The 19,403-nt window shown below is 41.9% G+C and overlaps 1 protein-coding gene across 2 annotated transcripts; it reads right to left on the bottom strand.

The window, feature by feature from the left end:
* Window positions 1-60: 60 nt before the first annotated feature.
* LOC110535864 (fibroblast growth factor 17) lies at window positions 61-17,452 on the bottom strand. 2 transcript variants are annotated; one of them, XM_036935686.1, is made up of 8 exons: window positions 17,296-17,452; window positions 8,388-8,488; window positions 8,228-8,264; window positions 4,239-4,850; window positions 4,116-4,152; window positions 3,590-3,767; window positions 2,819-2,925; window positions 61-1,866 (listed from the first exon to the last, which is right to left on the bottom strand). In XM_036935686.1, the coding sequence occupies exons 4-8, from the start codon at window positions 4,268-4,270 to the stop codon at window positions 1,576-1,578; spliced, it is 645 nt and encodes a 214-aa protein (XP_036791581.1). In that variant the 5' UTR covers window positions 4,271-4,850; window positions 8,228-8,264; window positions 8,388-8,488; window positions 17,296-17,452; the 3' UTR covers window positions 61-1,575. The 2 variants fall into 2 exon arrangements, with proteins under 2 accessions (XP_036791581.1, XP_036791582.1); XM_036935687.1 differs by lacking the exons at window positions 8,228-8,264; window positions 8,388-8,488.
* Between the last annotated feature and the right edge of the window lie 1,951 nt (window positions 17,453-19,403).

The raw sequence follows: 19,403 nt of genomic DNA, 5'->3' as shown, positions 1-19,403 counted from the left end.
CAAAATGGCTTTATTGGGGCATGTGCAGAGAGGAAGCGGCGAAGCGGTTATTGACCCCATTATAACGGTAATTGAAAACGGTAATTGCCCCATTGGGCTGATCTAGAGTTATTATATACCGGAAGCTCTGGCTTATCCTACCAAAAGCACCTGAATCAATCAGAAAATGACTCTCGATAAACCCAATGGGACAATTACCGTTGCAGTATACAATGATAACCACTAGAGTGAACCGTTACTCCAATTTAAACATCTCAGTATTTGCAGGTTACCCCCCCAAAAGAACAAAACTGACATTATAGACCACTAATTACGGGGGACACTGTAATTAGGATACTTGTTCCATTGAGCTACATTTGCATGTGCCAACAGGCTATTTTATTTGAGAACTATTACCAAAGGATGGGGATCAAATGTATTCTGTCCCTATAATAGCATTAGCAGGGTATATCAATGTGGTCCGTGTTTAATCAGATGCCCTTATCTGACTTTTGGCGATGATTGAAATAAAAGACAGATGTGGGGGGTGGATGGATCAGCACCTCTCCAGTGGGGCCATTTAGATAGTGGCTTTCATTAGGCCTACATTGACAAATGGTTTTCCTAAAAAATGATCTGTCATCAGGTTGAAAATAGATCTAATTTATATTACATAAACATGACCACATGTCTTGCTATTAAGGAAAATGTATGTTAATACCCATGTCTTACTTCCTTGCCAACTTTATTACAAGCGATAATCTCAATATTACTGGCCTATTCCTTGGTAAAGGGGTTAGTGCAATATCATTTTTGGTCTGTCATAACATTACCGTAAATCCATGTGATTAATCATTTGGAATAATTTGATGCTTTGTTATTTGTTTTTGCATAACAAATTCATCCTACACAGAACACGAATGGTGTTATGGGTTTGATTGGTGTTGTTGCTCTTTTGAAATATAGGGTTAAGGCAACATAATTAATATCATGGAATTGAGTAAGTATAAGTGCATGACTCACTTTGATAGTAAGCAATGAATTCATATTCATGACCAAAAGTAAAGTAGCTAGGCTACATATCAGTAAATAAATTGAAGATTTGAGCCTGAGAAATTAATATTGTCTTTGCATAGCCGTTTGTTAGAATCGTATGCCACTTGGCTATTGATTTTTATACTGGATAAAAATGGATGCACCTGTTGTGCACACTGATCTGCAAAATTTCTGAAGAGGTTTTGTGAACTCAGAAATCTATTTCAGCACACGTACCAAGAAATTAGTCATTTAAGAGACATGATCTAAAGGTAAGATGTTGCATTTGTCACGCTTAAATTTTGTGCTAACCAAGTTGAACATGTTTATTAATGTACCTATTTCCTCTCTGTCGCATCACCACTCCAAAAGATAAAAAAAACCACAAACACAGTCATATTAAATATATACATCAATCTCATTTACTCTCTTACATTATTTACATGGGATCATTTTACAACAATAATCCTTTAGACTTTTGAGCATTTTAAGTATCTTCGCGTATTAAAAATATAAAGTTCCATATTTTTACTCAATAATATGAGTCCAATTTGTTCTGTACTAGGCAGCAGCCTGTGATTTCCTGTTCCGTTTTGCGCGACGGGTGGGGGGAAAACTGATGAACTCAAAGTGTTTGATTCTATCCATGTTGGGGAAAGGTAGTGGGCCCTTGTGTAGCCTCTTGATGAAATGGACCTCTCTCTGGTTCTCCCTCGTCTTTGAGGCTTTGATGGGTCTACCTTTCCTAGTGAAAGCCACATACCAGCCCTCATACTTGGCATTCTGGAAGGCAGTGTAATTGTTCTCCAGAACAATCTCTGTGAAGATACAATCCCTGCTTCTTCCATTAAGCTGTTGAGAGGATGAGAGAGATGAAAGACATCAAGTCAGAGTGCCACTACTAGAAGGCATATAGATCAAAACAACAACATCTGGATAGGTCAATTAAAGTATGTCCCTCTGAACTACATTATTATCTATTGATTCTCAAGCTCCAAACAAAATGGAATACTTCAATGTTCTCCTGAAACACCGGAACCGACTAGTTTACAGTTATGTTTACATGAATTGTATCACCATCAGACGAATGCAAACAATGTGTACAAGACAAGCGCACATCCATTGTGTCTACATTTTCAGACGGTTTCATTACAACTACAATGACGATACCATATCAGTACAGCCGCCTCCATTTCAAAACAATAAACTATGAACAGTGAATGTTAAATACATATCTAAACCAAAATAACTATATTGTTGGATTTGTCCAAAGGATCGTTACCACCAGAAAAATACAGCCTTCATCTGTACTTATTTTTTCACTAGATGAACCCCAAAAAGATGGAGCGATGAAACCCTTTACTTCTCATGGCAAGCAGACAACACTGAATACATATTTTAATTTCCATGCAGGAAGTGGAGGGTTGACTTCCGACCAACCACCAAAGGGAATGAGGAGAGTATATCCCATGCCTTGTAACTGTACATCTGCTACATTTGGAAATACATGTTGGTTGTCTTCCCATCACCGACCCTATGCAGGCTAATGAATAGCATTACAAACAAGTGTCATTATAACACACTATGAGCCAAATATGTCTGCCATATGACAGTGAGAAACACTGGTTAGTAAATACATCCCTTTTATTGCAGTTTCACTATTTCAAACTATTTTTCTATTTGTGAAAGAAAACTTCACTTAAATAATTTACAATCACAGTTACATAACAATGACCATATAACTATGAAACAAGCAAGCTAGAATTTGTTCAACTTTGAAAGTGATGTGGATTTGACATTATACCTTTCCAACTAGTTTCCCCTTCCCGGTCATACAGAGGTAACGTCCACTCTCTGCACCTTTGATCCGAACCCGACTGCCAAAGGTGTCCGTTTCTACAAAGAGACGTGCTACCACACACATATCCATATGAAAATACAACAATGGTGTGATAAATCCAGTATGTCAATTAACTATATTTTGTACACTCCTTATATCATGTTACAATTCTTATATGGAAGTGGAATGAAAATACGAAACCGTAGGAAGCTAGCAATAAGCTAACCTAATTGGCCTATAAACAACTGGCATATACTGAAGAGAGAGGATCTTAACAGCCTATGATGTGAGATATTATGGGTTTCGGGTTGAGACATTAACAAGCCATTGCTATGATTAATTAAGTGTTGTTATGCATGTTTGAAGACAAAAGTAATCAGGGTGGAATACACAAATACCAATTGCATTTGTCCTATTGGTCCATTGATTTACTCCCTCTGGTTAATTAGGGCTAACAACAGGAATGTGTATTGGACCTGGACAAAAGACTTGGCCCGATTCGCCAGACGAGATTTAGATATGCCGTAGGTAGGCTAAATTACCATACAGACCTATACAGAGGGTGGAGGCAGAATTAGGTGGGAAAGTAGGCTTAGCCTAGGCTACAGAGCTCTTCATAGACAGACAGAACATTGCAAATGCAGTCCTTGTCAAAAACTATTAATAAACCTTGCATGCATGCGTCCGACTGGTTGAAAACAGTGTCATGGCCCTCATGAGAAGAGAACAATTTACCGTAATTGTTGCCGTCCTCAGCAGTGGCAGTGACCCTCTTGCCCTGTATCTGGACGTGCTTCCCGCTGGTCCGGCTGTATAGTTGGTAAACCCTGACCTGTCGCCGGCTAAACTGGTCCGTCACTGCGCCCTGCTCCCTCACATACTGGTTAAAATTAGGAGACGGGTGATTCTCCCCCTTTTTATGCAAAGGGAAAAAAAAAACTTATAGGATTTTCTTCTAACCTCTAATTGAAATGTTTTCTAAAACAAGAGACCACTGCTTGACTCCAGAGCTTGACTGAATAACATAATACAAAAAATACAAAATCTGGGTTTGTAAATTATTTGGTAAAAAAACAATCATGATATCAACTCTTGTAGGACAACATATTGTGTTGCATTAGGCCTATAAATAATGTATTCAGAGGCAAGCGGCCCACTTAAAAATAACAAGCAAATCAAGACATTTTTATATTTATCATCAAATGCTTATTAATAATAATTTGTCTAAACTATCTGCACGGGACTTTGAAAGAGGGTTTACCTGAGCATGGCACCACAGCACGAAGAAATGAAAAGATCTGCGAAATTAAATCACAATGAATAAAACATCACCAACAATCAAATGTTTTTCGATAAGGATGTTTCAAAAGGTAAATATTCTTACATGTAAATACAGCGCTGATTTATTCCATACATGTTCTTGTTATGTAATCCAATTCCACATGTATTTCTTCACGGAGAGCAAGAGACCAACGGGTCCAAAGTAATCCAACAGAGTCCCCTGGTTTCGGATATCCGCTTGACCTGTCCACTCTGTGTCCCTTGTTAGTTTATGAGTTTGATTCCATTCACACACCAACTTTCAGATGTGAAACACCTTCTTCAAAGTGTTCAGGAGAAACACATCATGGTACACATATGAGGAAAATGGTAGGCCTATCTATACTACAATTACAGCAGGTGTGTTGAAGTGTGAAGGTCTTCCTTAGAGTATCCAAAAGGTACGCAACCAAAAGAGTCGCCGAGATCCATCATACAAGTCCAGTGGAAAACTATTAGGTCCTAACTATTGCCATTTGGATGTTTATTTCAAGAGAAAATATTGTTCCCCATACGTAGCTCAATGTAGCCTCAAGTAATTCCAGGTTTAAAAAGCCCTCTTACTCATAGCGCGTCTTGGCCTCTTGCTGCGCAGTGGTTAAATGTTGAAAGGCTGGTCCCTCCCATAAACTGGTTGTCGGAGGTTTTGGATTGTGGGTGGGCAGGGCACTGTGGCCTGTAAAAAAATAATAAAAGGGGCAATTTTTTTTAATTAGCACCCGGGTAGGCCTACAGATGATAATGTAATTCACTTTGGGTATTAAGCACAATATTACGCAATCACGGCAAATTATTAACCAGCATGCCTTATGCATATCAGCATGTACTTTATCTGTTTTATTTTATGGAAATACACAACATAAAAAAATACATCCTGTTTTTCATCTCTTGCGCTCGATTGCTCTCTCTCTCTCTCGCACTCTTTCTCTCTCTCACCTCTCTTTCACGACGGATGTAAATGCGAGTTATCTACTACGTTATAATGCACTTAGATTCTAATTAATCGCTGTATTTAAAAGTGAGTAGCTTAATCTCACTAGGAGGGGTGTGGCAATGAGGTTTAAAATCCATTGCTTTCTCCATTCTCGGCTAAAGATAAATCATGTTAGCAATAGTGTAGTAGCCTAATCAACATCATTAACTGATGACTGACTGATGTTACCAGGATGCTTATTTCCCGCTTGTTAAACTGGCATTAATTGAATGATGGTCTATTTTTGTCCAGGTTTACACCAGTGTCAAAATCGTTTTGAGATTATGTACATGTCTCTGAGAGATGATGATAGTTGCATAATTATTGTTTCACTGTTTTTCACACTGTGCATTCATGTACTGTATTCTTCACATATCTCATTATAATACTGTACATTGCATTTTTGTTACACTGTTTATACACACCATAACTCTCTATAATATACAGTGCATTCCGAAAGTATTCAGACCCCTTGACTTTTCCCACACTTTTTTACATTACAGCCTTATTCTAAAATGGATTACATAGTTTTTCCTAATCAATCTACACACAATACCCCATAATTACAAAGCAAGAACAGATTTTTAGAAATGTTTGAAAATTTATTAAAAATAACAAACTGGAATATCACATTTCCATAAGTATTTAGACCCTCTTCTTGGATATGAAGCTACAAGCTTGGCACACCTGAATTTAGGGAGTTTCTCTCATTCTTGCCTGCAGATCTTTTCAAGCTCTGTCAGGTTGGATGGGGAGTGTCGCTGCACAGCAATTTTCAGGTCTCTCCAGAGATGTTCCATCGAGTTCAAGTCCGGGCTCTGGCTGGGCCACTCAAGGATATTCAGAGACTCTTGTATTGTCTTGGCTATGTGCTTAGGGTTGTTGTCCTGTTGGAAGTTGAACCTTCACCCCAGTCTGAAGTCCTGAGCGCTCTGGAACAGGTGTTCATCAAGGATCTCTCTGTACTTTGCTCCGTTCATCTTTCTCTCTATCCTGACCCTGCCACTGAAAACATCCCCACAGCATGATGCTGCCACCACCATACTTCACCGTATGGATGGTGCCAGGTTTCCTCCAGACGTGACGCTTGGCATTCAGGCCAAATAGTTCAATCTTGGTTTCATCAGACCAGAGAATCTTGTTCTCTGGAGCTCTGTCCGAGTGACCATCGGGTTCTTAGTCACCAACCTGACCAAGGCCCTTCTCCCCTGTTTGGCCGGGTGGCCAGCTCTAGGGAGAGTCTTGGTGATTTCAAACTTCTTCTATTTAAGAATGATGGAGGCCACTGTGTTCTTGGGGACCTTCAATGCTGCAGACATTTTTTGGTACCTTTCCCCAGACCTTATATAGACAGGTGTGTGCCTTTCGAAATCATGTCCAGTCAATTGAATTTACCACAGGTGGACTCCAATCAAGTTGTAGAAACATCTCAAGGGTGATCAATGGAAACCCGATGCACTTGAGCTCAATTTCGAGTCACATAGCAATGGGTCTGAATACGTATATAAATAAGGTATTTATGTTTCTTATTTATAATGCACTTATTAAACAATGCATTTCTGACAATGTATTCTGCCCAATGGGTGGCAGACTTTGTAGCAATGTTAATGTCACTTCTTAAAACCTGTCAGTCAGTCAGTCCATCCATCAAGTTGTGTTGCCCAAGCTGTAGTCTCTGGCATAATTTGACAACAACCAATGTTTATTTTTTTGTAAAAAACAAAGCAAAAACAAGCAAAAGGCAGGCAAGCAAGGTAACATTCATCATTTGAGATGAAAGAAACATGCTTAAAACACATTTGTATGTATACATATAGATGCACATACAGCAATACAGAAATAAACCACCATTTCTTACGCAGCAGTAATAGACACCACATCACCTGGAAAACCTATTTGCTTCTTCAAAGAATGTTTGCCAGGCATCTGTTGATATTTGATCCTGTCTTCAGCGTAGTCTGCTTGGACAATTAAAATATACTATTTTTAAAGCATATCAAACCAGTAAACACCACTTCAAGCTTACCCACTTAGTCAGATCACCCCCCCCCCCCACACACACACGCACACACACACACACACCACCACCACTACCACTCCACCCCACCAATTGACCTTTCGCACATAAAATGCGCATGTATGGTTAACATTTCCATAATGTATTATTCATACTTAATTACCTATAGTCTTTCCTATTTCTGTACTCTAGTATAGTGTGTGGAGTGATGTACTCTATAGTTGTTCCAACGGGGCAATAATGTGATGAATATGACCGTAGTTCAAAAGGGATGTCACAAGGGGTGTTACATACTGCTATACGTAGAAACATGGCAACGTGGGATGTTTAGCTCTGTGACTAGACTCCAATTATAGGAGCTAACTAGAAGAAATGTTAGGGGGGGGGGGGGGGGGGGGGGCAGAGGGGAGAGAGAGCTTTTGCAGTGGCTAGCCTCATCACTGTGGAATTCATCTCCAGCAGGCTGCCTTGCTTGGGTGTCAGATTTTTTTGGGGGGGAGTGGGATGTACATAGAAAAAAATGATGTGGCCTCATGAAATACAAAATGATGGTGAGATCTGAGGCCTTGCAACCTGATCTAATTTATTCGTGTCTCCGCCGGCTTTACTGGCGCTAAGGCTGTGATGGAAATAACCAGACATTCAATGAAAAGCAGGCACCTAGAGCCACCCACAGAAAAGGTATAGAATTTTTCCTGGTACAAATAAACACTAACACTCCTTTGAACCTCATGAGAGAGAGAGAGAGAGAGAGAGAGAGAGAGAGAGAGAGGGTGAGAGAGAGAGAGAGGGTGAGAGAGAGAGAAAGGGTGAGAGAGAGAGAAAGGGTGAGAGAGAGAGAGAGGGTGTGAGAGAGAGAGAGAGAGAGAGAGAGAGAGAGAGAGAGAGAGAGAGAGAGAGAGAGGGTGAGAGAGGGTGACACTGCAGAAACCCATGACAGGTGGACAGAGAGATCTGACATGCTTCAATGTGAACTGATCATATATGTGATTGTAAATGTATACTACAACCTGTAAAAGTTATTCCTTATGTTATGCAATGGCTTTTTTTTTTGTTGACCTACCTCAAATTTGACCTGCCATCAGTTGACCAAAGGCTTCCTGCATAAAGTAATGGACAGCTTTAAAACATCACTATACAGTATCACTACATGTAATTATTATATTGAGTAACTATGTCAACACAGGATAATCTTTATCCAGTATACTTCAGAGTTGCTGTACCTCCAGTAACATGTGAAAGGACAATTGGTGGTCTCCCAACAGCTCCAACCACATCGTAAAGATCTCCGCCATAAAGAACAACTGGTCACTTTTTTCTGACCCTGCAAAAATCGAGGAGGCGAAGGTTTAGAAAGTGGGTGGTCCTCTTTATGAATAATAAAAACTCAGATTGTTTCAGAGGATGAGCTTGGAGAATAGTCCTGTTGCTTCCCCCTGTGGATTTCTGCACAGCAGTTGGGCACCTTCACTCATGCCACCCAACCCCCTGCTGTTAGGTCACTCAGCAGTGCTCTGGTGAGAGGGCTCCATTGACTCATAGGAGGGCTCTCACCATTGCTCTCTATAATGACAGACTGTACATACTTGCCTCTTATGGAATGTTATGTCAGAGTGGAACTTTTCTAGAAATGTCATACTCAGACATGAAGGGGTAAATGCTGAAAAATTAGTACAAATGTATCAACATGTAACATACATACCTGAAATCTAGTTACATTAATCACACTTTTTCATTTATACATTTAGAGTGCTAAAAGTGTACAGATTTGCAGTTATTAGAAAGGCCTCTGACCCCTAAGTACACCCCAACCATTTGCAAGCTGACCATTTGAGTTTCCCAAATTTGACACAGCTGAGACAGGAAATACATTTGAACTAGTTTCCCCACCCCCTTATCTGCAATGAGGCTTGGCCTACAACACACAAACACACAATTTGAATGGGACCACACTTACTGTCAGCACAACAAAAATAGATGATATGCTGCTTTATCAGAGTAAGTGCATTTCATAGTATGGGAAGATACAGTTTAGTCAAAACACCATATCGTTTAAAAAGTATATCTATATAATACATTTTCCATATGATGTAACTAAAGTCTATCTTCGCATAATAATGAGAACATTAGCAAGGGGACTATAGACTGGGAAGTCCCAGACCACTGGGATGCTCAACAGGTGAAACCCGAGTTGTTGACCCACGATAAACACCCGCCAGTTGCAGACAGGGTTTGACCACTTCATCTGATGAGGCCAAGAAGCTGGTAACATGTCAGGCTTCAAAACTAATAAAGTGACTCAGACAAGAGCGATTCACAGAGAGGCAATGAAAATAGCTGGACGCTGTCCAATTCCAATGGCAGGAATCAGACTGGCCTGCCGATGGCGTCAGAGCATCTGTGTTATTTTTAAGGAGCAAAATGTCACTGAGCAATGAACATGCTCAAGGCACATATGTAACAGGGTTAGACACAAGGTCACGTTGAAGCCGTATCACTTTCTGAAGATAGTCACTGTTGTTAATGTGGCATAGATCAAGTGCTTTTAAGGTCCAACCACAGCTGCCGGAAAACATGTGGCAAGACATAATTTACCCCAGTACTTTTCAATCTGGTGTGGCGGCGCCACACCACTTTCAAAGCAGCAGCACTGAAAACTGAAGACCTTTACCAGACAAATAAATTAGTTCACGTCATAGAAAAACATTTTGCAACGGAGAAAAGCAAGCCTTTCTTATTGGACAAGTTGACATGGTACCTCCCCCAATTTCAGCCCGTTTGCCTCTGTTTTGTCTAGTGAATACAACTCTGTCCCTGGCATTTCACGCGGTAACCCCCCACACTTGCTGCGACAGGCGGATTCACTTGTCAGTCACAGTGGTCTCTTAGCTACAGCCTACAAAGCCTCATCACGCATGCCTCTCAACAACTATTTGGTTGCACCAGCAGCACCTTTGACTTGGCTTCACGCTCGTCTCGGGTCTGTGGAATCCTGGTGGAATCTGACTTTGTGGCTGTGTTATCTAATGGAAAACCCTCCTCTCCTGCCTGCCTGGTTGCAAGGTCGTCAATAGCTACCACAGCCACAAATGGCTAAACCCTGCCAATTTCTTCAATTTATCTTCGTAAAATCTGATTTTAAACCTAACCCTAACCTTAACCCTAATCTTAATCACACTGCTAACATTATGCCCAACCCTAACCTTAAATCAAGATCAAAACCAAATTGTTGTTTTAATTCATTTTTAAGATATAGCATATTGTCACTTTGTGACTGTGGTAACTAGTGACAACCCTGCTTGCCTACCTCATAAGAGGGCAAACACAAATGTTCATGGAAAACAAGGAATGTGTTAATAAAAATGGTTAATAAAACCAGTTTAGTCGTCCTCTAAAAAAATATAGAATGATCCAATTTATAGCTAACTAGAAAAACTACTAAAGTTAGCTTTAGAGTAGCCAGGCTAGATAGCTAGCTAGCTTGCTTACCTTAGATAGCTAGGTTGATGCAATCATGCTGCCAGCAGTTAATGTTAATAATTTAGATTCACTGAATAAATGTGTTTGGCACAGGATAAAGAAGATGAAATGATCTGCTGCTGCTACCCAAGGCCAATGAAGTTCCTGAAAAGGTTAGTCAGACAGTTTGTTAGTCCAATTATGTTAATTTGCATATTGTTTTATTTCCACTGCTGGTGATTATTCACACATGTTTGTAGCACATATGTCACTCTTAAAAGTTAAAAACCTACAAATTCCCCCGCAGAGCAGTCTACACAGAGAAGAATGTGTTTGTCTAACTATAACAGATGGATGGATGGCTAATGCAGAAAGAGAGAATTGATGGATTCTTGCACCACCATCACTTTCTCAAATACAGAGACAGGCAGCCATGGCAACAACTTTTTTTGACTAGCTAGTGCATAGTGACACCTACTGATATGAACTGGTAATGCAGGTTTGGTTAGAATAGAGTGTAATAGAATGAGCGACATTCAATAAAATCTACTTCATGAAAAGGGGGATATATTCAATGAAATTGATGAAAGTCAGGGCCGCAACTGAGTACGGGGGACATTCTGAAATAGCATCTTTGCCCCCCCCCCCCCCCACAGTGTTTTCATTGGAATGTAATATAAAACTAGGCAACGGTGTGCTTTAGGACCATCCGGACACCTCCAAGTGGTCGGGTAGGCTGTTTGGAGTGTTTATCCGACTGGATAAAATCCCCCCCACTTCTAAAACCAAAGTTGTGTAATTAATATTTAATGCATTGTAACCATTCTTTGCATAACGCTCAGCCGTGCAATGGTAGTTCCCTAAACTACAGAGTATACTTGTCCATTGAAGTTGTTGTCCCTGGCTCTTTTGATATCAGATTCAGGATGAATAATATCAAGGGTTTGTGATAGTTTGAAAGGGTTTGATCCACCAGGCCAGGAGTGTTTCCAATTCACATGACCCGACAAGAAAACCCCCAGCCCTATAGTCATAGCACAGATGAAAAGGGAAGCTATCTATAATAATAATAATATATTCTCATATCCCCAGAACAAGACCCAGAATTGTATCTGATCAGGTCATGAGATCAAGAAAAACTCCAGGCCCCAGAAAAGACAGACACATTTTGCCACTTTTGAACCTGTGGTGCCACCTCTGGCTCCAACATTTAGAAAAAATACATTGTTCAATTTGATCAAGTTATTGTCAACACAGTATTGGCAGGAGCTGTTCCAATACCCTCACAAGAGAGAACCTTGAAGTCCCTGTATGAAAATTGCATCCATTTTTATGGTGAGAAAACAGTCTTTGGAGATGAGAGACTGCAGCAACAAAAAAAAGCTTGCAAACAATGTGACCTTGGAACACTGGCACTAGGAAAAATAGCCATTTATTAGAAATTTGTTATGCATCCAGAAACATGTGACCTCCTGCTCCCCGAGGACACATTAAGCCATTATACTGGATTTGACTGTTTTTGCGTTTCAAGGTCTCACTGATTGGCATTTTTTAAATGTATTCTCTCATCAGTTGACAGCAACACGTCAGACATATGTCGCTGATGTCACTGGGCCTTGTAGTCAAAACAATAAATTGCTGAGTATATTCCCTGAGGATTTTTAGAAGGGGGATTCTTTTGAAATTCCCCCCTGGTCTTTTTGTAGCAGAGGGATAGTATGCTCATACTAGTATACATTTAGCAGGTATTTGATTCCTTTAGCATTTAAACATTTGAACAGAAATGCTGTTTTCAAAATAAACCGCCCTTTGTTTTAAAAGCACAAGGACTTTTGTGCACATCCAATTATGATAAATATTTCTACTGATAATACAATTAATAAACTGCCACTAATTGATTAACTTTGTCACTAGTTGACGGTAATACACACACCTGGTTGCCTGCTCGAGCCCCTCAGCAACAACATATAATTTAATATGGAACATTTTAATGTTGAGGTAGTGCTAATAAACATACACATTTTTTTTGTTGCAAAATATAGATTATGTAGTATCTGAGTTATAGGTCCTCCTTCACCTTACTGTTGTACCTTGTGCAAATGATAAATGTGAAACTTACCCAGCAAAACATGCATCTGCTTTTCTGACATCATGATTTGTTGATACATTCCAAACAGCGAGAGCCAAATATCATGGGGGGGGATTGAATATTCTACCCCTGGATACAGTTTAACAAGCTGTCAGTCATCAGCAAGTGATTGCACATAAAATGTTGTGTGTCTCAACCACAGGAGGTTGGTGACATCTTAACTGCGGAGAACGGGCTCGTGGGAATGGCTGGAGCGGAGTTGGTAGAATGGTATCAAATACATCAAACGTTTGTTGTATAGTTTCAGGACGGCGCCAACAGAGATGGCCGCCTCGCTTTGCATTCTTAGGAAACTATGCAGTATCTAATTTTTTTTGTATTATTTCTTACACTGTTACCCAAGGGAAATCTTAAGTCTCTTTACATACAGCCGGGAGGAACTATTGGATATAAGAGCAGCGTCAACTTACCAACATTATGCCCAGGAATAAGACTTTCCCGAAGCGGATCCTCTGTTTGGTCCACCACCCAGGACAATGGATCGGATCCCAGCAGGCGACCCAAAACAATGGCGCCGCAGAAGGGGCAGATGGAGCGGTCTTCTGGTCAGGCTCCGTAGACGGGCACATCGCCCACCGCTCCCGAGTACTACTCGCCAACGTCCAGTCTCTTGACAACAAGGTAGACGGAATCCGAGCAAGGGTTGCCTTCCAGAGAGACATCAGAGACTGTAATGTTCTTTGTATCACAGAAACATGGCTAACTCGGGATACGTTATCAGAGTCAGTACAGCCACCTGGTTTCTTCACGCACCGTGCCGACAGAGACAAACATCTCTCTGGTAAGAAGAAGGGAGGGGGTGTATGCTTTACGATTAACGAGTCGTGGTGTGATCATAACAACATACAGGAACTCAAGTCCCTTTGTTCACCTGACCAAGAATTCCTTACAATCAAATGCCGACCGCATTATCTACCAAGATAATTATCTTCGATTATAATCACAGTCGTGCACATCCCCCCCAAGCAGACACCTCGACGGCCCTGAAAGAACTTCATTAGACTCCATTTAAACTGAAAACCACATATCCTGAGGCTGCATTTATTGTAGCTGGGATTTTAACAAGGGGAAATCTGAAAACAAGGCTCCCTAAATTTTATCAGCATATCGAATGCGTGACCCGGGCTGGGAAAATTCTGGATCATTGTTACTCTAACTTCCGCGACTCATACAAAGCCCTCCCTCGCCCTCCTTTTGGAAAATCTGACCACAACTCCATTTTGTTGCTCCCAGCCTATAGACAGAAACTAAAACAGGAAACAACCGTGCTCAGGTCTGTTCAACGTTGGTCCGACCAATCTGATTCCACGCTTCAAGATTGCTTCGATCACGTGGACTGGGATATGTTCTGGATAGCGACAATCAACAACATTGATGTATACGCTTATTCGGTGAGCGAGTTTATTAGCAAGTGCATCGGTAATGTTGTACCAACAGCGACTGTTAAAACCTTCCCCAACCAGAAATCGCGCAAAACTGAAAGCAAGAACCACTGCTTTTAATCAGGGCAAGACGACCGGAAACATGACCGAATACAAACAGTGTAGCTATTCCCTCCGCAAGGCAATCAAACAAGCTAAGCATCAGTATAGAGACAAAGTAGAGACGCAATTCAATGGCTCAGACACGAGAGGAATGTGGCAGGGTCTACAGTCAATCACGGACTACAAAAAGAAAACCATCCCCGTTGCACTCACTTCCGTCATCATGAAATGCTTTGAGAGACTAGTCAAGGATCATATCACCTGTGGACCTATTGCTTACCGCCCCAATAGGTCCACAGACGACGCAATCGCAATTCGCAATCACACTGCACACTGCCCTAACCCATCTGGACAAGAGGAATACCTATGTAAGAATGCTGTTCATCGACTACAGCTCAGCATTTAACACCATATAGTACCCTCCAAACTCGTCATAAAGCTCGAGACCCTGGGTCTTGACCCCACCCTGTGCAACTGGGTCCTGGACTTTCTGACCACCGGTGGTGAGGGTAGGAAACAACACCTCCAACCCGCTGATCCTCAACACTGGGGCCCCACAAGGGTGCGTTCTGAGCCCTCTCCTGTACTCCCTGTTCACCCATGACTTCGTGGCCATGCACGCCTCCAACTCAATCAGCAAGTTTGTAGATGACACTACAGCAGTAGGCTTGATTACCAACAACGACGAGACGGCTTACAGGGAGGAGGTGAGGGCCCTCGGTGCAACCTCACACTCAATGTCAACAAAACAAAGGAGATGGTCGTGGACTTCAGGAAACAGCAGAGGGAGCAACCCCTATCCTCATAGACGGGACAGTAGTGGAGAAGGTGGAAAATGTTAAGTTCCTCTGTGTACACATCACGGACAAACTGACATGCTCCACCCACACACACAGTGTGGTGAAGAAGGCGCAACAGCGCCTCTTCAACCTCAGGAGGATGAAGAAATTTGGCTTGTCACCAAAAACACTCACCAACTTTTACAGATGCACAATCGAGAGCATCCTGTCGGGCTGTATCACCGCCTGGTACGGCAACTACTCCGCCCACAACCGCATGGCTCTCCAGAGGGTAGTGAGGTCTGCACAACGCATCACCGGGGGCAAACTACCTGCCCTCCAAGACACATACACCACCCGATGTCACAGGAAGGCCAAAAAGATCATCAAGGACAACAACCAGCCGAGCCACTGCCTGTTCACCCACTCTCATCCAGAAGGCAAGGTCAGTACAGGTGCATCAAAAGCTGGGACCGAGAGCCTGAAAAACAGCTTCTAGTTCAAAGCCATCAGACTATTAAACAGCCATCACTAACATTGAGTGGCTGCTGCCAACATACTGACTCAAATCTCTAGCCACTTTAATAATTACAATTTGGATGTAATAAATGTATCACTAGTCACTTTAAACAATGCCACTTTATATAATGTTTACATACCCTACATTATTCATCTCATATGTATATACTGTACTTTACACCATCTACTGCATCTTGCCTAAGCTGTTCGACCCGTCACTCATCAATATATTTATATGTACTTATTCTTATTCATTCCTTTACACTTGTGTGTGTATAAGGTAGTTGTTGTGAAATTGTTAGATTACTTGTTAGATATTGATGCATGGTCGGAACTAGAAGCACAAGCATTTCGCTACACTCGCATTAACATCTGCTAACCATGTGTATGTCATACACCATGTGTATGTCATACATGTATGTCATGTCGTATGTCATATGTCATGCCATTCCATTTGCTCCGTTCCAGCCATTATTATGTGACGTCCTCCCCTCAGCAGCCTCCACTGGTCTCAACAACTTTGTTTGACACTTTGCAGATAAACAATCATGCTGAGGCATTTTTTATGTGGAGCACGCTATGATGGTTCATGAACAAGTAGTATGACATCACGAACGTGGGTTTTTACTAACGAAAATCACTTCATTCATTTATCAGACATTTTCAAAACCTCGCATTCTGCAAATATGAATGTGCAAGTGTAGACGGATGACGGAGGTTCCCCGCCTTGCCTTTTTCCATTGGCTGCATTGCCTCCCCTTGCCCCTTGCCCTCCAGTAGATGCGTGACTGTGGGCCCCAATCCCAGCTGGTGTGTGGAGTGGTGGAGGGCTGACTGGGTCTGGAGCAGCTGTCTGCTCCCTCCACCCCTAAGTCCTCTGATCTCTGCTCTGCAGTTCACACCTGATCACCAACGCCTGCACTTCACACAGGAATTTTCCATTTTCTATTTTCTCTCACCCCGGGCCCACCCCCACCGGCAGGACAAGTGGTGCCCTACAACTCCCTGACTGGCGACGCCCAAACCAGGCTGTGACACAACGGCATGCCTGGTATTTCCGTCACACTTCCATGACTCAGTTGCCAAAGGAGTTGAAGGCTATTCTCTCTCTGTTGTTGTGACTCTAGGAAGTAGACCTAAAGGCAGTAGACTTAAAATCCACTCCAAAACTAACTTTTGGTATTTGTTTCATTAGTCCACTGTTTATACAGTCCCAAAATGTTTTGCATGACAGCAGTTAGGTTTTCAAGATATTGGACTTTCAAGAAGCAAAACGTCACCGCTACATCATCATATGATGCTTTTTGCATCATATGATGCTTTTTGCATCATCAGGATGATGGGGCTGGTGACACTTCTTTTATGGATATGCTTTGAGGCTTTTGAAAAGCCTTTCCACGTCCAATAATTGTCCGTGTGTTCAATGAGCAACATCCCCTCATTATCGCCTAACTCATCACCTCCAATCATCTCTTCCCAACAGGCAAAACTTGTTGAAATGGTGACATTACAGCCAGACACTTCTAGTCGTAAACTGGTTGTAACGACATTATTTCACCATCTTCGCCCGCTGAGTTGAAGCAGTTTAATGTCACAATAGCTGAGAAAATCAGACCATATCTGAGACTGACCCCTGAGATATCCCTGTCTAGAGGTCACACGCTACTGTGAGCTGTACATCAACCCACCAGTCACTGCCGTGAGAACCAAGCTGTCCTCGGTCAGCCATGCTGTGTCTTACCTGCCTGTGACCTCTGAGAGGGCTGCCGTTGACCCCCGTCAATCTCTCCTCACATCTCTTTACTCTGAGCCCCATGTCTCTCTCAAAGGCCTCTTCACATCCAATCTAACACTGCATCTCTGAACCCAGGGCAGGCCTGCTTCCCCTGACTGGTCTGTAGTGCTGTGGACGAGTGCTTACAGCCTCTCAGTCAGTCCTTTATCAGTCAGTCACATATTTCACAGACATAATGACAAAGTCATACAAGGGCTGGTGACACATGGCCTTGTGAAGGTCTCTAACACATGGTCTTGTGAAGGCCGCTGCCAGAGAGTGTGTTGGGGCAGTGTGTGTGTGTGTGGTGGTGTAGGTGTGTCCTTTCATGTGTAAAGGCGGCAGTGTCAACCTTATTAGTAAAAATGTAATGTACTTTTATGGTCAAGCTCATTATTGCTCACCATTGGGATTTCTGCTTTGGAAGTGAGGGAATACAAATTGTGTACGAGTCTTTACCCGAACTGGGGCAGTTGAGGTTAACAGTCATGATAGAAACAGAAATTAGATTAAACAAAGTTTTATATCAGGGGTTTATAAAAAATAATTCAAATGGTCTGCTGCTTAGATACAGATCTCAGTAGGCAGAGCAAATCAATAGCTTACGATTCCATTGACAATGCCACACTAAAGTAATGGAAGTAATTGGCTTAGCTTTGATGCAGGGGGAGGGTCAGAGGGTCACAGAGGGAGCAGCGTAACAGGACACTTCCAAAGGCAGCACTTAAACTCTTTACAAAAACACAAGTGCAGCTCCTGTTTCCACTCACCTGCACAACCCAGCGTAGAGGCCCTCTCTCCCAGCATGTCACTACAGGACAGGCCCTCACGTAAGCTGGGAACACAGAGGTCGCTTTCACATCAAAAATAGACACAGAATACCATCAATGAATCTCAGAGTTTTTAGTTCATTAAGACTATTGTTACTGGAGTTTTGTATCCCTGTGTTGAATCACTGTCCATTTCCTGTTCTTTGATTTTGAAAGTGATGTGTGAAGAATAATGAACAATGGAAAGTAGAACTACAGATGTAGGATCTTAATTTGATCACCCTGTTGCAGGAGAACCTTCCTGCAATGCAGGAAATGTAAAACTTGTAGTGCACTTGAGGTTTTACAATCTTCTGAAGTTTGTAATTTCCCCTTTTGAAATTTCTGACTTGATTTCCCTTATGAAAAATGCATCAACCCCTACAAAAAAAATGTCCATTAATTGTAATCCACAGAATGATTCACATTTCCTGTTGCTGCAGGAAGACTTTACTCTCAAATTAACATCCTACATCTGTACTACCTGAAAATAAACGGTAGATTCTTAGTATTCTCACCATCTACCGCAGATGAGAATAGTAATTAAATGGACCTTTTTATATGACTAAGATCATAGAAATGCCTGTCTCAACAGAAACACAGATTTAGGAGCCAAAAAAACATGAATCATGTTCAGGTTCCCCTATTAGAGATCATCCTTTATCAATAATAAAATGAAAAGCTTCTTTTCCTATAACACTAGGTCATTACAATCAACCAACCAAAGAAGAATGTGCACGTAGGCCACCATAATTAGTACAGAGGGGCCTAGTGGACCATTCTGTTAACATGACAGACAGCTAACCATCTTTTCCTCTTGTTAAAGTAACAGCGTAGGTGCAGAGAGAGGACAGAGAGAGGCACCTCTTTCCAAGGTCCTGCTGGGGTTCAGATGGTAGATATCAACAGATGCAGGACGACTAGTCAACAGGCACAGAGATAAAGCCAGAGATTTGAGAATGGCTATGGTTACATGTCAGTTCTGATAGCTTCTAACATTCCAGAGAAAATGTCTCCCTCACCACTCCCTCTGTTCTTCACCCCCACCCTCTCTCTCTCTCTCTCTCTCTCTCTCTCTGGGTTGGGCTGTCAGATTGAGCTGCGGACAGAGGGGTCCACAGCAGGGGGAAACTCTGCCTGCCCATCACTGGGCCCCCCCATAGTTCCCAGTGTACCCTGTCACACTCCAATTAAACCAGAAGCTGATCTGAGGGGCACTTTCTTAGACAAGCTGCAGACAGCCATTTGAAATGGGACACAGGGACC

The sequence above is a fragment of the Oncorhynchus mykiss genome, chromosome 11, assembly GCF_013265735.2.
Source record: "Oncorhynchus mykiss isolate Arlee chromosome 11, USDA_OmykA_1.1, whole genome shotgun sequence".
NCBI classification, from domain to species: Eukaryota; Metazoa; Chordata; class Actinopteri; order Salmoniformes; family Salmonidae; genus Oncorhynchus; species Oncorhynchus mykiss.
This window is presented reverse-complemented; position numbering and strand designations above follow the sequence as displayed.